The following is a 21,747-nucleotide window of genomic DNA, read 5'->3' as shown; positions in this document are numbered from 1 at the left end:
AACGACAGCTGCTTTATAGTGATGAAGTAGCATAAAAGAGCAGATCATTTAATAACTACTAACATGAGAATTGAATGAAAAGGTTCATATAAACACCCCTTTATACTGTCATTGTGTTACTAACAGTTGTTTGTTTGGGAGGGATAAACTTTATATCAATTTCTAATGACATTTAGCTCTTGCTCATATGGAGTGTGAATGCACTTACTGTAAGTCGCTTTGGACAAAGGTTTCTGCCAAGTGAATGTAATGTAATGAACAATTAAATTCAACGTATTATTTTGGTGGCAACCCTTTAGGAACCTTGGATAGCCACATATCGGGCACTCATTACCTCCTGGGCCGCCACATACATGGAGGATATTTGTTCCCAGAGTTTAGCCCCGCAGGCAGCACTTCCTTCCAGGCTGCTTACAAATCCTGCTTCCTTTAGAAATATGGGCAACCACGACTCTAGTAAAACCTGACAAAGCATGTGAATTGTAGAGAATTGGGTTCAGAGTATGGGAAGGAACCCTAAGCGAGCCTAAACTCAGGGAACAAAAGTCTCTTAATCGCACAAATATTGGTCAAGAGATCATAAAGTTAAAATTTCACAGTTTATTCATTGGTGAGAGATCGTGAGGAAGTGGCAGTTGACTGGTTCACATGTTTGAAGTTGTAAAATATCTGTTTACATTCATCATGTTCAGTTTTACTGCACATGCTCTCAGCTGACACCATGGTGACAGCGATCACTAAAGTAAAGTGAACTGTGTGTGTGTCTGACTGCAGAGAGAAAGCCTGTGTGCCACAAAGCGATATCCCCGAAGCCTTTCAACTATCTGAGTGTAGCTGTCCTTTACGTACATAGTCACAGGAGTCGATGAAATGATCTTTAGTGCTTGTGTGTCAAAGAAATGAAAGGCTGGAGCTCAGTGATGACAGACTGTACCAGCCACAGACACGGAAAGATAAATTAGGAGAAAGTCACAGAAAAAGTAAACATCTTTTTTTTTTTACTGTCTTGAAAATATTGAAATCTGATTGTGTTTACATAATATTACATTGCATATACTGTAGTTTGCCGCACATCCTGCAGCAGATAGGAAAGATAGGGAAAGTTATATTTTAGTAGAAAACATTTTGGGTAACTCATTAGAGATATGAATAAGACAAAACGAAGCGAAGTTAGTGAAGTGAACCAAAATTAAGACAAAACTATGCAAAAATAGGATGAAAGTGGTAGCAAAGATGCATTTCTTGCAGCAAAGCTTTACAGAAATAAATCTTCATCTGCACTTCCAGCAAAATCAAAATGCATACATATATACAGATACTCTGAATAAAGCCAGTGGTTGGATAAGATGTGAGAGAGCCAAAATAACAACAGCAAATAAACAATGAAATGCTATAAACATTGGGTCAGAAGGCTCCTGTTTGCCACATAAATCCTCTGGAGACGCTATTAAGACAGAAAAGGCAATTTAATAAGGCAACTTTGGTCTAAAGTCATTACTAAATAACAATAAGTCATGCAATTGTTGACTTTTTTCAAAATGTCTCTTTGAATGCCCCAGATAATTTCAAGAAGCAGGTGTGAAGCAATAACTAAATTAAATTAGTGAAGTAAAAATAATGAGCATAATAAAGCATTTAAATGTTTGCATGGCAAAGAGGTTTACAATCAAAATTCAGAGGTACAAATTAAGCAATTTCTTTGGCAAGAAATTACTTGAACAGTCTCAAAATAAAGTAAAGTTTGCAATAAACAGTCATGCATGTCACTACAAAAAGTTAGGCTTGGATTGAAAGGCAACAAATGTGATTTAATCATAATAAAAATATATATTTAGAGGAGAAAAGATGTAAATGCTGTTTAAGTTTCTCACACTTGTTGTGTACAACATCTGAGGTAGACAGTGTCACAGGTCTGCAGAGGAAAAATCATTGACCCACAGAAATTCAATGTTGGTGCACTGTTTTCCAAAAGGTCTCGGAGTTTTCCTCAAGCAGTCTATCACTGTCAGCAGTGACGGACTGACGAGTCACTTCCTGACGTGTTCAGATGCTTCACTGACACTACCTGTAGGCTTTAGGGAGACGTATGACAGCAAGCAAACAGGATTAATACACTTTCATTTTGGTCTTCAGTAAATGAAGTCAAGACTTTAGGCAAATGCCCGTCAATCACAGCATGACATTCTCCACAAAAACCAAATAAATACGATATGAAAACTTAAAACAAACCCCTTTCTACTAAAGGTTAATGAGCTGGGTACAGAGTTAATGATTAACTTGACTTAACTTAACTAATGGTCATGTAGTAAATGAATAGTCCCACTCATGTCTTCAGCTCCATTTCAAATAGTGGAGACTAGTCTCTCAAATGATAAGATACTATAGGTAAATGTGTAATAGCCTTTTTATAAAGTGGCGAGGAACTACATTTGCACCAGTGTTTTGTGGCTTTTTTGGTCCTTTTAAGAGGTCATCCATCCAAGCAGGTGATCTGTTGTTGACACGGTGATGGTTGTTTTATGACCTGGACCACGTCAGCTACTGGGCAAACTTAATTTTCTTTTATACACTAGGAAGCATATGAGCCTTTTCCACTTTAAACAGTGGAATGACATTGTAAATTTATGTAGCACAATGAAAGTATATGCTGAATTTGGACCAAATTACAGAGAAAAAAGAACAACTTTAAAAACAAGTCTCACCATTGGTTCTTTTAAAAGAAATACTGCTTAATGTCAATACTACAGTCAATTCATAGACATGTACACAAACACAATGTTAATATGTTCCTTATGAATCAATATTTAGGTTCATAACTGAAAGCAGGTACACTTGTGCTGGCTAAGAGTTTTTATTGTTAGAGGAATCATTTCAAATTTTTTGGAAACATGCTTACGATATTCCAGGGAGTCTCTGCGTCTGCCAAGATATAGTCCAGTACATAAACACCCCTCTAAAGCCACAACTTCACATTTTTACATACATTTTTTGGTAAGGATTATACAAACAAAATAACACATGTTAATTAGTGAGCTTTAGAGGTACTGGAAGTCCAATTTTGTTACCTTCAGACAGGGCCAGCCTAGCAGTTTCCCCATTTCCAGTCTTAGTGCTAAGCTAAGATAACGTGCTGCTGGCTGTAGCCATATATTCAACGGACAGCTACTAGAGTGGTATCGATTTTCTCATCTAACTGTTGGCCAGAAAGCAAATAAGTGTATTTCCTGTATTTCCTATAATGTCGAACTATTCCTTTAAAGATATTAATGTAAAACACTGTGGAGGTTTCTCATTCCAGCCTGGGGGACAGAGCTGCTTGTCTTGAGATGTAAAATCATTGTGCTTAAAGCTGCTTCCCCTGAAGTGTCAGAGCACCTTTACAGCTCAGAGGATCCCAGAGCTTCATGACTAACACTAATAATGACCTCCCAAGGCTCAAATCTCTCAGAGAACTTCTCTTAAGTGACAGTTACAGTCCCTTTGAAATACTGTGGACCAATATTTACAATTTTGGCTTGCTTTAAGATGGGGATACTGGAGGCAATAAAGATGGCAGGTTTAAGGAGAAATCTTTAGCAGACCTGTTTGCTTTGCACTGATGCAAAACAAAGATGTTGATTGAGGCCAAACAAGTTATATTCCGACACCTGACTGGTTTCCTTTCTTATATAATCCAATGTGTTCTTTTTATGCCATATTTCTTCATCTAAAAACATAAGGTCGTGTTGAAAACTGATTGTAAAGAATGATGCAAGTCCACCTTTCCCTTAAGAATGCCACCTGAAATTGTTGTCTTTGGTAGAGACACTGGCTAAAGACACTGCAGTGCGTTTATAGTAAGTACAGCATGCCTTCTTTCCCCTGTGACAAATACGAAATGTGCGGTTTTCTCCATTTTCATTTAAAACTTTAAGTTTGCCTGCTGTAAGATTAGTTCAGTCTAATTGAAACAATCTAATGCATAGTTCTTCAGGATCACATTCATGTTAAACTGTACTTCAACTTATGACTTATGATGATATGTTTCATCGCTTTGGCGTTTTCCAACATTCTCCTATAGAAGGCAGTCATTACAATCTTGGCTAAAAACTCAGTACTCAGCAGTCTCAGTCTGACCCTGTGTGTCTCAGTCTGTTCAGTGGGGCTCTTAGAGGACAGACTCTCCAGTTTTGCATTGTGCGTCTTCCTGAGCCTTCTTGTGCTCTATCATCTTCTGGGTGACGTCCTGCTCCCTGCTCAGGGCCTCCTCCTTCTCCCTCCTCTTGCGCTTGGCCTCCACCCAGGGTATCAGACACAGCATGGCTCCTCCGACGATCGGGGGGATGCCTGCCAGGTAGAAGGCCACGTCGTAGCTACCCAGTCTGTCCCTCAGGAAGCCTGCAACCAGAAAGAGAAAGACAAACATTAAAAGGGGCAAGAAGTATGTTTCTACACGCAAAATATTTGTGGTGATAACGTCTAGTTATTGCTGCTCCGAAGGTTGGAGATCTTCTCGTCGACGTGGACGGCTGCTCCATCTGCCCATCCCCAGAAGTCCACAACCTGGGTTCCTGGGCCCCCCACACCTATCAGACCTCCTCCACCCCTACACCACGTCCCGGAATCTGCGGTCCTCGGACACGGGTCTGCTCACCACCACCTACACCAGCATGCAGACTTTTGGGGACAGAGAACTTCCTTGTGGCACCCCCCACCCTTTTGGAACTCTCTCCCGGCAGAGATCCGCAGTGCTGCATCTTTGGACATTTTCAAAAAACTCCTGAAAACCTACCTGATCACCAAGGCCCACTTAGTTAATTCTGTTATCCCTGGCAAACATTGCTATTATTATTTTCTGTTCTTGTGATATTTGTTTTGTCTGCCTCCATATGTGTAAAGCGTCCTTGGGTCCCCTGAAAGGCGCTATTAAAATGCAAGCTATTGTTATTATTATTATAGTGATGCAACTGTGATTGCAGCCGGAGTTAGAAAAGGTCAATAAAGGTTAAAGTTTACTTAAACTCTCTTTTTAGTGCAACATCTACACAACAGTAGAAACAGCTGCTGTGAATGACACATTAAGGTCAGGGGTCAACAGTGTAAGGGTCAGTAATAAACAAGATAATCTGAAGGGATACTTGTGTATCTATTTTTTTGCTTCTTGGAGTTCAATCACGCTGATTACTGAATGTCGACTGGGGGCTGAGAACCATTAACAGACCCTGCTGCTGAGAGTGAGCATGTGGGCTCAATGGGACAGGACAGGGTCTCGTATTCATGTCTGTTTACACCTCTCATACAAAGCTTTTACATGCACCTAGTAAGTGACCTGTAGTAACTGCAGAAAGCTGACAACAACCTGCTTTCTTAAACATCATATAAATGAGAGACCCAGTTTCTGTAATCTGGGTGGCGAGTTAGAGAAACCTGATTTCCCCAGCTAGATTTCTCCTGGAGAAAGATGTAACCAGATTTCTAATTGGCTTTTTGCTTGTGCACATGTGCATGACAAAGACTTCAAACAGTTGGAGTAACACAGTTGGGTGAAAGGAAAGATCAATAGCCCTGTCTTCAAAATCATAAAAATTCAAAGTCTGACTAAAATTGAACATGACAATATGTAGTCTATATAAGTCTAAATAAGGCAGTTTCCACAGTGGCCCACAGCACAGTTTATTACTGACCTGCTGCATGTAAACATGAATTTTACAGTAACCAGGTTACTGCACTGCATGTAAACGTGTCATCAATTTTCTGTGTAACTCAATTGTTCCAAGTAAGGTGATTTCTCTTATTAACAACATTTCTGGAGAGACTCACTTGTTCAGCTAGAGGGAAGTTCAAGCCCTGTGTCTGAAAGCATTCACTTTGATCCTTGAGCAACACTGAATCTGTAACTGACCTCTGACCTCTGACCTTTCTGGAGGGGGAAAGTCAAAAGAGTTGAATAAAAAGTCACACTTACTGTATCTCTATCTAAGGAAAATTAATTCCTTGTCTCTCAGACGGTTCAAGCACTCTGCACATGATGCTTACATGAGCTGATGTACATGTTACTGATACCGAGTCAGATCATGGGAAACCTATTAACCCACACAACAGTGTTGAAGAGGCCATGCATTTCCATGGAATGGGTTGTTAGCATACAGTATGTGCTTTTAATTTGCACCCGACAAATTCAGCAACAACAAGGTGCCAAAATAAACACTAGGTGGTGCAAAAGAGCTATGAATAGCTGTATAAAAAGATGGCTTTTTTTCTTTATCTAGAACAGAGACTAAGAGCTTTACTAGAATACTGCAGGAGTGCTTTTTGTCCGACAGCAAGAGTCGCTCTGTTTACAGGATAGCAGAGCAGAGGTCAAAAGGTCACTGTTCCACACATGTTCCATTTAAATTAAATCTTCAGTATAATCATAAAATGTGTCATTTTATTTGTGAGACCTACCAAAAGACATAGCAGGGAATGATAGACAGCTTTTATTTGGGAATGTTTGCCTTTATTGAACAGTGACAGCTGCAGAGAGAGACAGGAAGGGTGGGGGATGACATGCAGCAAAGAGCCCCGGGTTAGAATCGAACGCAGGCCGCTGCGGTACGGACTCAGTCTCAACGGGATGGGCTCTACCAGGTGAGCTACCGGGGCGCCCCGGGAACGAGAGACATCTTAACAGAAGATATTTTTATACAGAAGATCTTACAAAATAAAATATTTATTGCACCAGCAAAAAAAGCAAAATGGTTAAAAACTGTTCCACCGACAACAGATATTTGGCTGGATTCACGATAATTATGGAAAGACTGATTTACTACAAAGACAGATACATGATTTATTCATTAAAAGATGGACAAAATGTATAATGTATTCATTTGAATAATGAAAATGAACTGGTTTGCCTTCTCCCCCTTACTACTTCCCCTTTCCAGTTTTATGATTTAGCATTTATAGGTACTATGGAGAGGTACATAAAACTTTTCTGTCAGTGCTTTTCAATGACTGTGATGTAGATGTGATGGTGCCTGGCAAAGGTGTTGTTCTTTCTGCTGTTCTGAATTATTTAAAATAATCTAATGAAAGTTAAGTATCAAAAATAAATTATGAAATATAATTGTCTATTCATCACAGTAGCTTGTAGCTTGCTTTCTGTTTTGTCAGGGTCAGCTACAGAGCAGCATTTCTGGAGCTGGGAACTAGTGTGTTGCTTAAGAGCTCATGAGAAGTCTCCAAATTTACTAAACTATGCTTTACTCAAATTTGAACATGGTCAATATTCAGTATGACGTGAGCATATATCATATATTCAGTGGTTTATTGAGAGCACTAATACAGTTAGACTATTCCTGTATTACCTGCGATGGGGGGCCCCACAGTCATGGGCACGGACATCAGGCCCAGCAGGAAGCCGATGGCCTGCGACACGTCTTTGGCCCCGACCAGCTCAAAGGCGATAGGGGCCATGATGCAGATGAAGCATCCGTCAAACAACCCCATCAGCAGGCATACGGCAATCAGCCCGCCGAAGATGTTGCACAGAGGGATCATCATGGACATGAGGCCGATGACGAAGAAGGAAGCCACCTAGAAGGACAATGGCAAATGGATTGTTCTTGTATAGCCTTTCTAGTCTTCCGACCACTCAAAGCGCTTCAAACTGTCCTTCAAATTCTTAATTGTTAATTTGATGGTTTAATAATCGTTATGAAGTCATTTTTAATTTCCTTAAAAGTTTCCTTATCAGGGTACGGTTTCCTTTCAAGTTCAAGTTAGATTGGATTTCAGTGAAGAGTTTAATATCACATGACCATCTAAATGCTGTTTCGGAGAGTTTTCAGTGGTCAGTGCTTTTTCATGTAAATAGAGGAACTAAAGTCAACTGAAATCACATTTAGTCATCCCTTTTTGTAGTAAAGAATAATGTCAATGTGTGTTTTAAATGTATTGTTAATACTTTATTATTAAAAGGAAGAAAAAAGGTGTTTGGGGAAATATCAGAAATGCTCCTTTTCGTCAGCCGGCTGGAGGGGTGGGTGGATGTCACTGGTGTTACACCGTAGGGAACGAGAGACAAAGTAAACAAACTTGTGCTGTAGCCTGCATGTCATTGGCAGACAGCGTGTTGTTAGTGGTATTGAAGATTAACTAAAATCTAACCGGACAGAGTAAGTTAACTTTAGCAGGAACGCTAATGTGGGTTGTTGTTCAAAGTCTGTGGCTGTTGTGTTGTGCTGCAGGCTGCTCTGCCTATGATAGAACGCTGATGTTACTGCTTTATGCAAGATTTGATTGGCTGTATCTAAATAAGGTCTCCATCTACATAGATGGATACGGATACGATAACAGCAGTATTCTGTCGAATTAATGCAAAACTTGGGGCCACCATCATGAAACCAAAAAATATCAAATGTAAATTTTTCCCTTTTGGTTTCTAATTTTTTTCTCAAAGGAGAACACAGGACATGTGATTTACAGGGCAGATATGTATGCTGTTGCAGCCAAAACATTTTTATTTAATTGCAGTTAAAAATGAGCCTTCAAAAGGCTTCAAAAATATGGCCAGACCATGCTGCTTATAAGCTGGAAAGTACAGAAGTGACAACCACATCACTTGTAAGTCTGTTTCCTTAAACGGTGAGGCCAGGCACTCACCTGCAGATAGACTTTGTTGACTCCATTAACATAGTCTGCCACTCTTCCGAAGATGAGACGGCCCACGCCGGATGTGATGCCAATGCACATGAGCAGAACTTCTTTACTGGCTTCTGGTCCAAAACGCTCCTCCACGTGCTTCATCTGTGGACAATAATGGAAACAGATGAACACAGCTGTCTCATGGCTCCAATCCAGTGTAATGCAGAAGAGAAAATGGCAAATACAACTGCAGTGGTAGAGATTAGTTAAGCTTTATTTATTCAAGTCTTATTGTGATTGAGATCTCTTTTACAAGAGAGAACTGAAAACAAAGTATGTATATATAACATCACAAGCCAATTCATAACAGAAGTTATCTCACAGACACACTAATTAAATGTCATTTAAGTATCATTAAAAGTATCTAAGAAGAACTTAGTTCATAGGGTTCACAGTACCAGAAACCAGTCTACCCCAATTCAGAGTTGGTATAAGGAACGTTTAAAGAGCCGATGGCATACAAAATGGTATTGTCAGCATAAAAATGGACATTGCAGTGCTCAATTGGAAAATAAATAATATTTATGTATAGAGTAAATAACAGGGAGCCCCCCTTGTATCCTTGTGTAACACCTTCATCTAGGCCATCTAGGCACTTGATTTGAAACCACCTGCAACAACAGTCTAAACTCAAACGACAACAACATGGTTTGAATTTAAGAGTAGGCTTAAGACTTTCCTCTTTGAGTTAGGGCTGGCTTGGGTGAGTCCTGAACCATCCTTTAGTTATGCTGCTATAGGCCTAGACTGCCGGGAGTCTTCCCATGATGCACTGAGCTCCTCCTCTCCCTCTCCATCTGTATGCATTTTTATCCCATTACTGTATGTTACTAACGCGACATCTCCTCTCTCCCGTAGTTTTGTGCTTTCTCGACTCTGTCCTCTCTCCTTCTGACGCTTTCAGCAGGTATTTCTGCCTCCGGAGCTGCAGAGACTGGATCTGTGGTTGTGGGCCACCTGCTGCCCCCGTGTTCCTGCTTGACACCCACTGCTACAATTATTTTATTAATATTATTATTACTATCATTATTATTATTACTATTTTTTTTGCAGAAATCTGTTCGTAATTGTATGTGAGGTTTTGAAGTGTTGAGGCCAGCTTAGTGATTTCATGAAATTCACAGGGAGTGGCACCTCCCCCTACTCTGTACTGTATCAGCCATTTTTCAGGCAGGAGTTTGTTGTTGCTACCATGTCACAGCCTTCTACTGCTACTCATCAGCACCCTTATCCAACTATCCATATTTCAACATTCCTCATTTGTCTTCCGTTTTTGCTGCCAGTGAATGCTAGTTTCCACTTAAGACTGTGAGTTAAGCAGCCCAGGTGTTCATTTTCCAGATTACTTGCTTTATCCGTTTCCCTCCTACGCCAAAGCACCAATCTGTGAGGCTTGATGAAAAGAAGGGCCTGCTGTGTGGAGCCCTGCCAGCTACTTCTACCTCCAGGCAGGCTGCAGCAGTCCTGCTCAAAGGGCCTGTCTGTCTGCTCATCACCCCCTCACCCCTCATCACCCCACGAATTCATCTGCCCTCTGGATGACTTATCGTCTTTGTCACTATGCCACAACAGCCATGCTCTGTGTTCAGGAGTGTCCTGCTCAGAGGGGATTCACGCATCCAAGAAGCAGTGCTGCAGGCATAACAACTGGAGGCTCAGTGTGTGTGTATGCATACATACATCAGCACAGTAACTGATGATACACACACCCAATCGAAGCTGACCCCCAGGGAGGTGATTTTCAGAGATGTGACTGGCATTCTCCCAGTTGGAGTTCTGTTTGTGAGGCTCACATGTTAGATTTACTACTCTGTCTTAGCATATCATTACTATTATCAGGCAAAGCAGTAAGTGTTTGATAATAAATAGTGTTCAAACAACTCTTCAATCACTGGAGATAATTAATGATCAGTTTTCTTCACCAGAAAATCATGAATACTAAAAAAACATTTTTCTATATTTTCGGCACCTGATCTCACTCTGGTAATGGAAATGAGCTGTTGTGTAACTGGTACTCTTTTTAGCAATTTACCAGTTGAATTCTAAATAATATATGTTTTATGGTCAAGAACTCCAAGATATTATGCACTATTCTTCACACCAACTCTCCTAAAGCTTGAGCAGATGTGAAATTTATTGCTTCGGTTTATCTTTATTCGTTTTCTTGAGAAGGAGATGGATGATTTTTCATCTGTAGGAATCCACTGTGGTGCAATGTACTGATGATATAACTCCGCGTGAGTCAGCTACAGTACACCATGATCAGGTCAAGTGAGTCATGTAGCCAATACGCAAGATAACACAGCAGACGTCCTACTACCCCTTGATAAGATTCATCTGGTCGCTACATCTATCAGACACACAGCCCCTCTGCTGTGATGTCACACTGTTAGATTACTGGACAGACATGAGGAGGAAATCTATAAAACATGGTCCCTCTGTCATTGTGACCGGCAGGGTGAACGTCACTGGGTGTTTCAGGCGTACACAAGAAGACATTCACTATTGAACTCTCTGACTCATTCACACACTGCATCAATTATGTCTGTTATGTATTCGAGGATTCCTGCGAGGTTGCAGAATGGTGCTGTGTCACGTGTTTACTCATTGCAAATAAAAAGCAAGACAAACTTTGCTCCTCCTCTGTCTTTAAACAGATTGCATTCAGCAACGGTTATCTTGCATCACCCCTGTTTCAGCCTGTATCATGGTAGTGTTTATCATGGAGCTTTGGCATTTAAACATGAGCTGATCAGTCCTTGCTAACAATCAGTCTGTCTCCAGTCTTCAAACACTACTGCACCCTGTCTGTCACCCCACATTACTGCACACTGGCAAAAATGATACTACATGATGCAATATTTCCACCAATACCCTGAGTGACTGGCAAAAAGTCAAAAATTCTATAGAAATATTTAGTTGTGGAAAAAGTAATTCTATTTAAATGGATCGCTCGAACAGTGTTGCTTCACAGAGCTGCATTAAAGTGTACCAAAGATTGCAGCAGGATGTAGTTTGACTGTTTGCTTTATGAGTGTGTGTGTGTCTTTGATCACGTTTTCAGGAACACAAGCTCACTTTCATGTGATACAACTCAGAGCCTGGCAGGTGGCCTTGTGCCACAGAACATCGTAACTCTACAAAATAAATACGCACACAAGCACACACATGCATTCAATGCAGGCAGAGCGGTTCAACTTCTAACTACTTTTTAGCTCTACCTCTTTTCCTTGGATCTAACCGATGCACTTCTGCTACACTCGATCACTTCCTACATTTCCCACAATGCATTTGACCTACAGAACATGTCTGAACTTTCTGCATCCAGCATGATTGATTTAATTTATGTTAAGATGGAGTGATGAGTAGCAACAGTGATGCTATAGTAAGGGCCAGAGAGAATTTAGAGTGAAAAAGATGAGGCTCAGACCTCTTACAGCAACATGTCTTGTGGCTGCAATGCATCATGGTCTATTGAGGCTGCAATATCTCTTCTAGAAGGAAGAGGAAGAATTCTGACGGATGCTTCGTTTGTTTGACTGTCAGGGATGGACACTATTGCTGAAACCTTTCCATTAATTAAAGATAAGGCTGGTAATATTTCATATTTTTCTTATTGTCAACAAATCCCACGAGAAGACCAAAACCAACAATGTTAGATTCAACACATAGTTCTCCATACTTTCTGACATCCCCAGCTCATTGGTTCCTGCTGAAGAAGTAAAGCTCACAAATATATAGTTTCAATTTTAAAAAGGCCCAGTCATTTCCTATAACAGCTGGGCACTGTGGACTATTTTCAGCTGCACATTAATAATACACACTTGGTGCTCTCGTGAGTATCCGGACGGTGTATGTGGGATTGAGACAAAATAAACTAAAGTAAGTGTGTTTGTGGTGATGAAGCAACATGTCCCCCAGTGCAACAGTGTGGCTCACTGATGTGTTTTAATAGTTTTTGGCCAACAGCAGAGCTCTATGGCACAGAGGAAGAAGATATATCAGGCTTTGGATACACACACACACACACACACACACACACACACACACACAATACTTGTTAGTAGGATACATTCCATACTAACTAAAACTAACATGGAGTGAAAATGTCATATGTTAAAAAAGTCTAGTTGCTGGAATTGACATGCTACATCACCAATACACTCTTAAAATCTGCTTTAATGGTGTGTTTTAGGGTGAGTTTTCCCTTTCAGAGCCCCACTGTGCACCAGCCCACATTCTCTCTGCTCTCTCTTCTTGGCTGTTTAATGGTCATTAAACATCCAGCCCTCTTCCAGCCCACACACCGCAGCCCTGCAGGTGGTCCTCATTAAACACACTGAAACAAGTATATTTTTTACAGTAGAGGCAGCTTCCTAAAGAAAAATACTATTCTATATGCTGCTAATGTAAATCTGTTATGATTCAGCCATACTGATTCAGCAAAGGGAGGACATGCATTATTTGTCTGCCTGATAAGCTCAAACCTTCTCATGTGCTGTTGTTCAATATGTTGGTTATTTTTGCAAAGTCAGCAGAGAGAGTAAGTTCAAATTCTTGAGAATACACTACCACACCTTTTATCAACCGCCTTACAGAGCAAATATAGCCATACCTGAAGGCCAACATCTTATCTCAAATCAGCAATACTTGGAAAAGTGTGTGCATGTGTGTGTATGTCAAACTACCTACATTGGACTTTTGGAATTGGAATTTTACAGTCTTCAGATATGTACAGCTTGATTTGGAAAGAGGAAAAACACACATGGAACTGTGACAGCCTGGCTCTAAAAGTCTGCACTCAGCATTTTACGCAAACAAACACTCACTCTTGCATGCAAACACAGCAGAGAAAGAAAAGTATGGAGAGGTTTTTAGGGCATGATAGGACTCCCTTCCTGAAAGGCTGAACAATGTGCTGTTTGACCCATGTTTTTTCCTTCTTCTTCTTCCCATGCAGCGTCACAAGGCCAAGGCTTGGCCCCAAGTGCAGGGAGGGGGGCTCTGTGTCTCGGGAAGGACGGGTGCTGGGGCTATAAGGCCAGAGGTGGCGCTGAGGCTGCAGCCGGGCCCCTGTGGTGTCCCAGTCTGAGTAGTAGACACAGGAGAAGTGTTGAGAAAACACAGGCTGGGATCCCCAGGACAGGCTGATCTCCCTCCAATAACAGTCTTCGTGTCCAAATAAACAGTCACCTCCTGAGTCCGTCCAACACATCCAGGCTCTGCTCTCCAGCCCTCCCAAGATGTTTTTTCCAAAATCATATTTTCCCATCTTATAGCTAAAATAAAGGGCGATTCAGGGAAAGTGACACCTGTTTACAGAACTGTGTCTTACTTGGGTGAACTGGCCCTTTAAGGAGATATGATATAACTTAGCCAATAGCCTGGCTAAGTTACTTTGTAGAGTTTTTGACCATTAGCCAAAAGGGATAAAAAAAAAAATATGAGTGGGTCCCCATTTAGGGACACTCACAAGCACATGCATGTGTGCGTACACACAAGTGACACAATACACTATACAGTAATGTGCCAAAAAACGCAGCAACTCACCAACATAGGTAGGGAAGAAGAAGACTGGTAGCTTGTAAACATGTATGTAAACAATGTAGATTTCAAAATACTTAAAAATAATCAGCTTTGCAATGTTTCATAAGACAGAAAATGCTTTCAACATGTTTGTCAGGCCTCAAGGATACACACAATGTGTTTTGGTGAGAATGTAAATACAACTTCATTAGTTTACAAAAAACTCCACAAAACTCCAACTTTAAGCTAAAGCCAAATAGATTACAGATACAAATGTTTTACCCTTTTAATTCCATATGAGGTGAAAACCTTTTTTTCTACAATGTTTAGAGTAGGATGAGGTGAAAGGGGAACACAGGGGTTTGTTCATTAACACCAGTGACACGCCAGAAACATAAAGCATAACAATAAAGCTCTGCACAGCTGGCAGGGATCCAAAGACAAAATAAATTCTCTAATGAGATTTTACATAATATTCCTGCTGCAGATCATTTCTGCACAAGAGTTATGGGAATTATGACACAAACTTTACTGATACTGTGTAAAGGATCATTTGTTTGGAGATTTAACATAATTGTGAAAAGTGCAGAGTCTCATAAAATATCACCAATTACAGTAGTTTTAGTATTTAGTATTTTAGTCTTTGTGAATGAATATTTGTGTGGTATTCTTTAGGTTAAAATTAGATGTCAAGTGAAGTGTTTTTCTGATCACCTACAGTTTATTAAAATAAGAACGTGCTGTATAAACTATCTGAAAGAGTGCCTTTTCCTTAGATCTTCCTAATGCGCAGAGACATCCTTATACACTGTATGTTCCTAAACCATCCTATGCTAACACTCTGTACCGTCACTGAATACCTGGAGGATTCTGGCTGGACTTCCCTTCCTTTCACCTTTCACATTAATAAAACTCATGTTACTAGTAACAGTTTTGATATCTGTGTTGTTGAAGCTCCCTAGTTGACCTCTCGCCCTTATTCCTCCCTCGAGCCAACGAACACATCCAAAACATGGGATTAGGATACTGGGAAATCACACCATGGAATCCCTCTGTCATCAGACTGACCTCTGGCTCAGAGAGTGGGGTGATGATACCCAGCAACACAAACAAGACATAAATACATGGTATGTGTGAAGGTCAGTGAAATCACATTTGATTGAGAGAGCAGATGAATGAAGAAGTATGTAGAAAACACAAACTTACCAGATGAACATAAGGCACAAAGTAGCCATAGAGGGCTGCAGGGATACCGAAGGCCCAAATGCGATATCCCAAAGACTTCCAGATATTGATATTGAAGATCTGGCTCATGGGTGGGCACCGGCTGCCTGTGTGTGTGTTGGTGGATTTTACTGGCAGCAGGGGCTTGTAGGTGAAGCCGGCCAGCATCAACACAACCATAAGGATGCAGAGGATGCGCATGGTGTTCTGGAGGCCCACTTTTTCCAGCAGGCCTGACAGCAAGAAGGGCAGGGTGATGGTGAAGATGCTGCTGCCGGCCGTCACAATGCCGTTCACCAGGCCCAGGCGCTTCTTGAAGTAGTGGCCCAGGATGACAAGGCTGGGCTGGTAGGCGAAAGAGCAGCCGCAGGCAAACACAATGCCATAGGTGAAGTACATGGGGCCCAGGGACCTGTGAGGAGATAAAACAACAAGATACATCACTGTACAGCCTTTTGACTCACTGCAGTTCATCTAAAGACATTTGCATTAGGGCTCCTAAACAAATTCTCATGGCACTGGCTGAAAGAAAAGTTGGCAAAGGTCAAAGACAGCCCCATGAGCTGTTTATATATGGCTCATTATGTAGTGGTTTTGCTCCAGGGGAGCTCCATCAACCAGATAACTCCAACAAGATTAAGCAAGTAAAAACATGTTTTCTTATGGTTGTTCCTTTCTGTTTTTCATTATCTGCACAAGGCTGTATAAATAAATACCCAACAGGAAAAATAGACTTCTTGACTGCTGTTGCAAATGAATGGTTTAAAAATGTGGGGTAAAGGTAGAGAGTAACTCTTTTAGCCCTTTCCCAAACTATAGTTATGCTGCCTACTTATCTACCAATAGCTCAGTGAAGCTGTTCAGTTACCAGCAGCACATGATCATGGTTTTCTTGGCATGATCTTTTTGGTGGATGTGTAGCCATAGTGTCTGCTCAACTGCTTTTGCTGTTGATCATACCATTTTGTTAAATAAGCTGCTGGTTCAAATCATATCTTCCTGGTAGAGTTCAAGTCTCCAGATGGTTGATAAAGGTGTCCCTGAATATTGGGCCCCCTGCTATTTACGCTATACATATACTGTAAAGAGGAATTTGGTTAGATAGCAGATTGTCTACACAACTCATAGACAATCTGCTCATAGTGAACACCTCGCTTAAAGACTATGCATTCAAATTGGATTCTTATGCAGGAACAGAGCTTGCTTCTCCTTTCAACAGAAAAAAACATTATACAATCCACTATACTATCTACACTGGATTACAGAGATATCCTGTCAATGCTGCCACTACTCCTAAACCACTGGATGCCAAGTGCCATTCCATTTATTACTAAAGGCAGCTATTACACTCACCACTGTGAGTTATCTAGGAAACGTCAGCATACTGGTTTCCAGCACTATGCACCTTACAACTGGAATAAACTGCAAAACAAACTGATGTTAGAGACACTCATTCCTCTAAGAGGTACTTAAAGGTTTACTTACTGATATTTAAATAATATTTGCGAATGTTTTAATCAGTGTGTCTGTGTGTGATGACAGCCTTGTGTGATGATATATACACTTATATACATACATATATACAATATACATATATACATACACACATATATATACATATATACACACACACAGACACACAGACACACACACATATATACACACATATATAGTTTGTTGTAAAAGAGATCTTGATCTCAATTCGATTTCCTGAATAAATACAGCTTTAAAAAAACAGATCAGTCCATATGCTGCTGAAATTCTCTAAAGAAATAGACATCTTTAATACTACTAATATAGGGTACAATGTTTTGGCAAGTGTTTGACTTTTGTCCACTAAGCCTTTCAACCATTGCAAATTACATCAAACAGCACATTCAACAAGGTAAAATGATTTATGTCTAGTGGTGAAGGTCCAAATAAATACAGGATGGTGCTTCCAAGCAAGGTTATTATAGTTTTGCATATAGTTTTAGTATTATTTTTAGTTTTTATTTGTGTTATGGGGTATTTGTCAGAGGTGAGATTCAAAAAGGTCAGAAAAAGTATTGCGTAATAAAAACAAAACATCATACTAAAGTACATTCGTACTGCCTGGCCTGGCTCTAACGTTAGCTTCTCTTTCGGGGGAGGGGAGCTGGGCGCTCTCCCATACCTTGTTAAATTAAGCTATGTTAGCCTTCTTGTATGATTTTTTCAAAAGGACTTTAAGATTTGGGGGATTTTTTCCCCTTGAGAAATGTTTCACATATTTAAAGTAATAATACAGTAATCCCAAATGGGACTCGCCGCCGCCATGATGCCAGCCGTGGCTTGGACGGATTGGAAACACAATACAGTTTCAGTTAGTTATCGTTTTTTTTGTAAAGCCTCGTTTTTATTTTTATTTCAGTTAATGAAAATGTTTTTTCACATTTAGTTTTCGTTAACAATAATAACCTTGCTTCCAAGTGGTTTCAAAGTCCTGTTTGGGGTAGATAAATCTGAGTGTCGGCTTTAAAAAATAACTTCACATGACAAAAAATTTTGCACCTTGCACTGTCTGCTGCAGAACTTGGCTGCCAGCTTGCCCTGTGTTTGTGAAATGCTGTTTGACAGTCACTTGATAAGCGGTAATTCAACTGTTTTAGCACTTAAAAGTGATAACAAAGTGAGGGTTGAGCACTTGCCGCTTTGTTTGGATCAGGTATGTCTGTGCATTTGTGTGAGTGTTTCCTCACGTGTAGATAAGTATGGAATTCCAGGAAATTATTTACAACGGAGTGCTAAGTGCAGCGCCTCTTACCCACAGAGTCTTGATAAAAAGCTAAAAATAGTATGCTTTGTTTGGGAGATAGAATTCACACCATTAACACTTTATTTCAACCCGATATTTAGCATTTATAAGCAGTTATAACAAATAATAAAATAAAATAGTCAATGTATTTACCAACAACCATAACTCATCCTTTATAACTCCTCCTGTGATGCATCCATAACTGGTGTATAAACAGTTCATGAATGCTTGATAAGATGTATGTCATGTAGTCATACATAATAAAGTGTCATAGGTTTTAACCCCACCTGTAAATTATTTGTACATGTGTATAAGCAGTTAATAAGTGCTCTATAAAACGCTGTTAGGATTAGTTCATGTGTGTAGTAATATATTTTTTTACAACAAAATTATAGTTTGACAAATTAATCTCACTACAAGGTCCATTGTTTAGCTGCCCAGCCCACAACTTTACTGTTTTGGTTCACTCTCACAGCTCTCACAGCATTGATTTCGCCTGCAACAGACAGCTGTTTTCAGCAAAAAAACTCTAAATACTACCTGCTCAGCACCAAACTGCAGACAAAGTTAGCAACTAGCTGATTAGCATAGTGGAGCATTTAGCAGATAAAGAGCCAGATATTTCCCTCAGAAGTTGGCAGAGACCAAAGACAGAGCTAAAAGAGAGTGAATATTGGACACAAATACCACCCCAAATGAATAATAATGTTGCTCCGTAACTGCTGAATGTTCAAATAAGCATTTGTTTGCTAACAAGTTTGCCATGTCAACTTAATGGGGCAATATGTAAGAAGTGAGACTGTTCTCCACCTGTCGAATTCATACTCCAAAAAAATTAAGGGGCAGCATATCACATATCAGGTGATATCTGCTGCTAACTGCCGTGGGCTAGTTAACTCAGTTAGCCGTGCAGCTAACTTAACTTAACTATTAGCTGACTGAGTCCGGACAGTGGGCAACAGAACCAGGATCAGCAGCCTCCCATTGTGAACATGGCCAGACCGGGATCGAACACAGCCTCTGAGACCGACGGAGGCCAGTTGACAACAGGGAATCCAGTACTGAGGTGATTTACAGAGCCTCCGACCAGGACTCTGACTCCGGGGCCGACAGGAGAGGCGTCAAGCAGGAGAGGAGCATGAGGGGGGTCGGGCAGAGAGGGAGCAACAGCATGTAGAGCCAGAATATTTTTCACATCTAACTCGGTGAATTAAAGATTTATTTCGACCAAACCAGAGTTGGTGATTGTTGGAACAGTTTAAAACTAACAAAGATGGTTTTGGTGAGTTTTATTTTGTTTGTCGAGTTTGAATGAAGTGTGTTTTACTGTGAGTTAACAAGGCAGTTAAGTTAGTCTTAGTTCGGTGAAAGAGAGTAATGTGAATTCAGAAGGTGTATAGTTGTATTTTTCTGTTTGATAAGGAAAATCAGTGTAAGAATATTTCCTTTCTTGACATTTTGTGAGTTTATTTAGTTTATTCATTAGACTGAAAAAGCTAAGAGAGCTTGTGTAACGTAGCAAACTCACCACTCGCACACATCTCCCAGCTGGACCTACCTGAGCTATACTATGGGACTATATACAGTATATACTGTATATATCTCGAGGCACAAGTGGTATTACAACACATGACAGGCCGGGACTAGCAGGTTAGCATGCTAATTTCAGTAGATATCTCTGTGTTGTGATATGCTGCCCCGTATTTTTTTGGAGTATGAATTCGACAGGTGGAGAACAGTCTCACTTCTTCACATAAGGTTAGTTAGTTAGTAAACAAAATTCTGGCCAAATCTTATATATTGCCCCTTTGAAAGATGATTATATGTCAGTGTTGTGTTCACACCTTGTTTCTACAGCCCCCAAGTGGTCAAAAAAACAACAAACAAAAAAAACAGTTATTGCAGGTTTATATATCCAAACAGATATCCAAACAGGTCAAGCCCTGATCGTTCAATATATCTAAACTATGAAGGGTTAGCCATATTGGCTAACTGATGTCATATATACTGTTTGTAGTGGTGACAAGATGTAATTTTGAATTGAAAAGCTGATTTCCTTCCTTACGTGACAAAGGAGCTGGCCAGTAGGCCGACCAGGCCGACCGCAGCACCACCCACTGCGGTAACTCTGCAGCCGAGGACGTCGGTGAAGACACTGACGATGGGAGAGCAGAAGAAGATCATCCCCATGGAAAGGGAGCCCACCCACGCTGCAGGAGACAGAGAGAGAAAGCAAGAGTGAATGAATGTATGAGAAAATGTATGAGAGTTATTATCATTTCACATCCAAAACAGAAAACTGTTAAAGACACCAAACAAAACTGTCTCCAGGAAGACGGTGTTATTTAATATTAATGCTACAGACGTTGACTACAAAACAAAGCCTGGTGATGCAATAATAGAACACCGTTGCTATTGAATCCATGCACATGCACACACATTGTACAGTCAATTTGCACAGGCAACCTTTTTTTGGATCTTGTTCATCAATCATACTGTACATTGTTTGTATTTGCATCCATTTTTCTTTGTAAATAAAAAACATGTTTGGTAAAAGACACCACTTGCTTTTCCTAGACTAAGCGTACAATAAGACCTGCAATAGCAGGAACACACATTGAGTGGACAGGAAGGAATGATCAGGAAAACACTTAGGTGTGATCTCAACACTAAGCACACAGATACCATGGAGATATCATCTACCTCTTGGGTAGAACATAGTGTAACATCTCACTTAACTTCCTCAGAAGACTCAGAAACTACTAAAAATGATCCAGGCAACAAACATCTAATAATGGTGTCAAAAATAGCATTCCCACAATAGGTTCAGGTAGGAGTGAGCAATACGGATAAAATCCTATTATCTAATTTTACATAACATAACGATATATAATGCGATGCACAACATTTTGTGGAAATTTAATTAAAAACAATCTTTAGATAAAATAACCACATGGAATCAGAATGTCTATATTTGGCTAATCCAGTGATTTAAATATGGGACAAATGAAGGTACTTCACCTTAGCCCATCACATGCATAAATCCACTATAACCAAAAAAGCAGCCCTGCTCATTGGTCTAATACAACTAGAGATATTAAAGAGATAGTTACCTCAGTATAAACTGTGCAGGATAATCTCTATTGGTTGACAAATATCTGTTGTCTGGTTATTAGGGACACTCCACTAATTTTATACATACAGGTCAGTTTACTAGTCAAGAGGAGAACTACTCAGCCTGAAAACAGTTGCATAATATCTTCTGGGGGAGCTTTTTCAAGTTTGAAAAATAAGCCTGGTGATGTCACCAGGGTTATCTCAGCCTGTGCTTGGAACTGGAACTACAAACTGGGGTGAGGAGTTTAAAAGACCTGGGTGTTTACCAGGCAGGAAGGGTCGGTTGCATTATGGGGAATGTAGGATCTAGGTTTCTTGCAAGTCCCCCACTCCACTATGAATGTATAAATACTAAATTGCTAGGATAACACTATAATATATTAATGCATATTGCCAATCCCTAGGTTGAGGTTTGCATAAAATATCTTGTGTACTGC

At 40.2% G+C, this 21,747-nt stretch overlaps 1 protein-coding gene across 2 annotated transcripts in view; it reads right to left on the bottom strand.

Moving 5' to 3' along the window:
- Positions 1-976: 976 nt before the first annotated feature.
- The window catches only part of slc16a10 (solute carrier family 16 member 10), a 42,181-nt gene continuing 21,410 nt past the window's right edge, over positions 977-21,747 (bottom strand). The window contains exons 2-6 of one of the 2 annotated variants that reach the window (XM_044169776.1): positions 20,259-20,403; positions 15,400-15,829; positions 8,626-8,769; positions 7,329-7,557; positions 977-4,377 (exon numbers count right to left, since the gene is read on the bottom strand). In XM_044169776.1, the coding sequence (XP_044025711.1) occupies positions 4,148-4,377; positions 7,329-7,557; positions 8,626-8,769; positions 15,400-15,829; positions 20,259-20,403 (1,178 nt within the window). In that variant the 3' untranslated portion in view covers positions 977-4,147. The other variant, XM_044169774.1, reaches the window with a different exon arrangement.

The sequence above is a fragment of the Siniperca chuatsi genome, linkage group LG16, assembly GCF_020085105.1.
Source record: "Siniperca chuatsi isolate FFG_IHB_CAS linkage group LG16, ASM2008510v1, whole genome shotgun sequence".
Classification (NCBI taxonomy): Eukaryota; Metazoa; Chordata; class Actinopteri; order Centrarchiformes; family Sinipercidae; genus Siniperca; species Siniperca chuatsi.
This window is presented reverse-complemented; position numbering and strand designations above follow the sequence as displayed.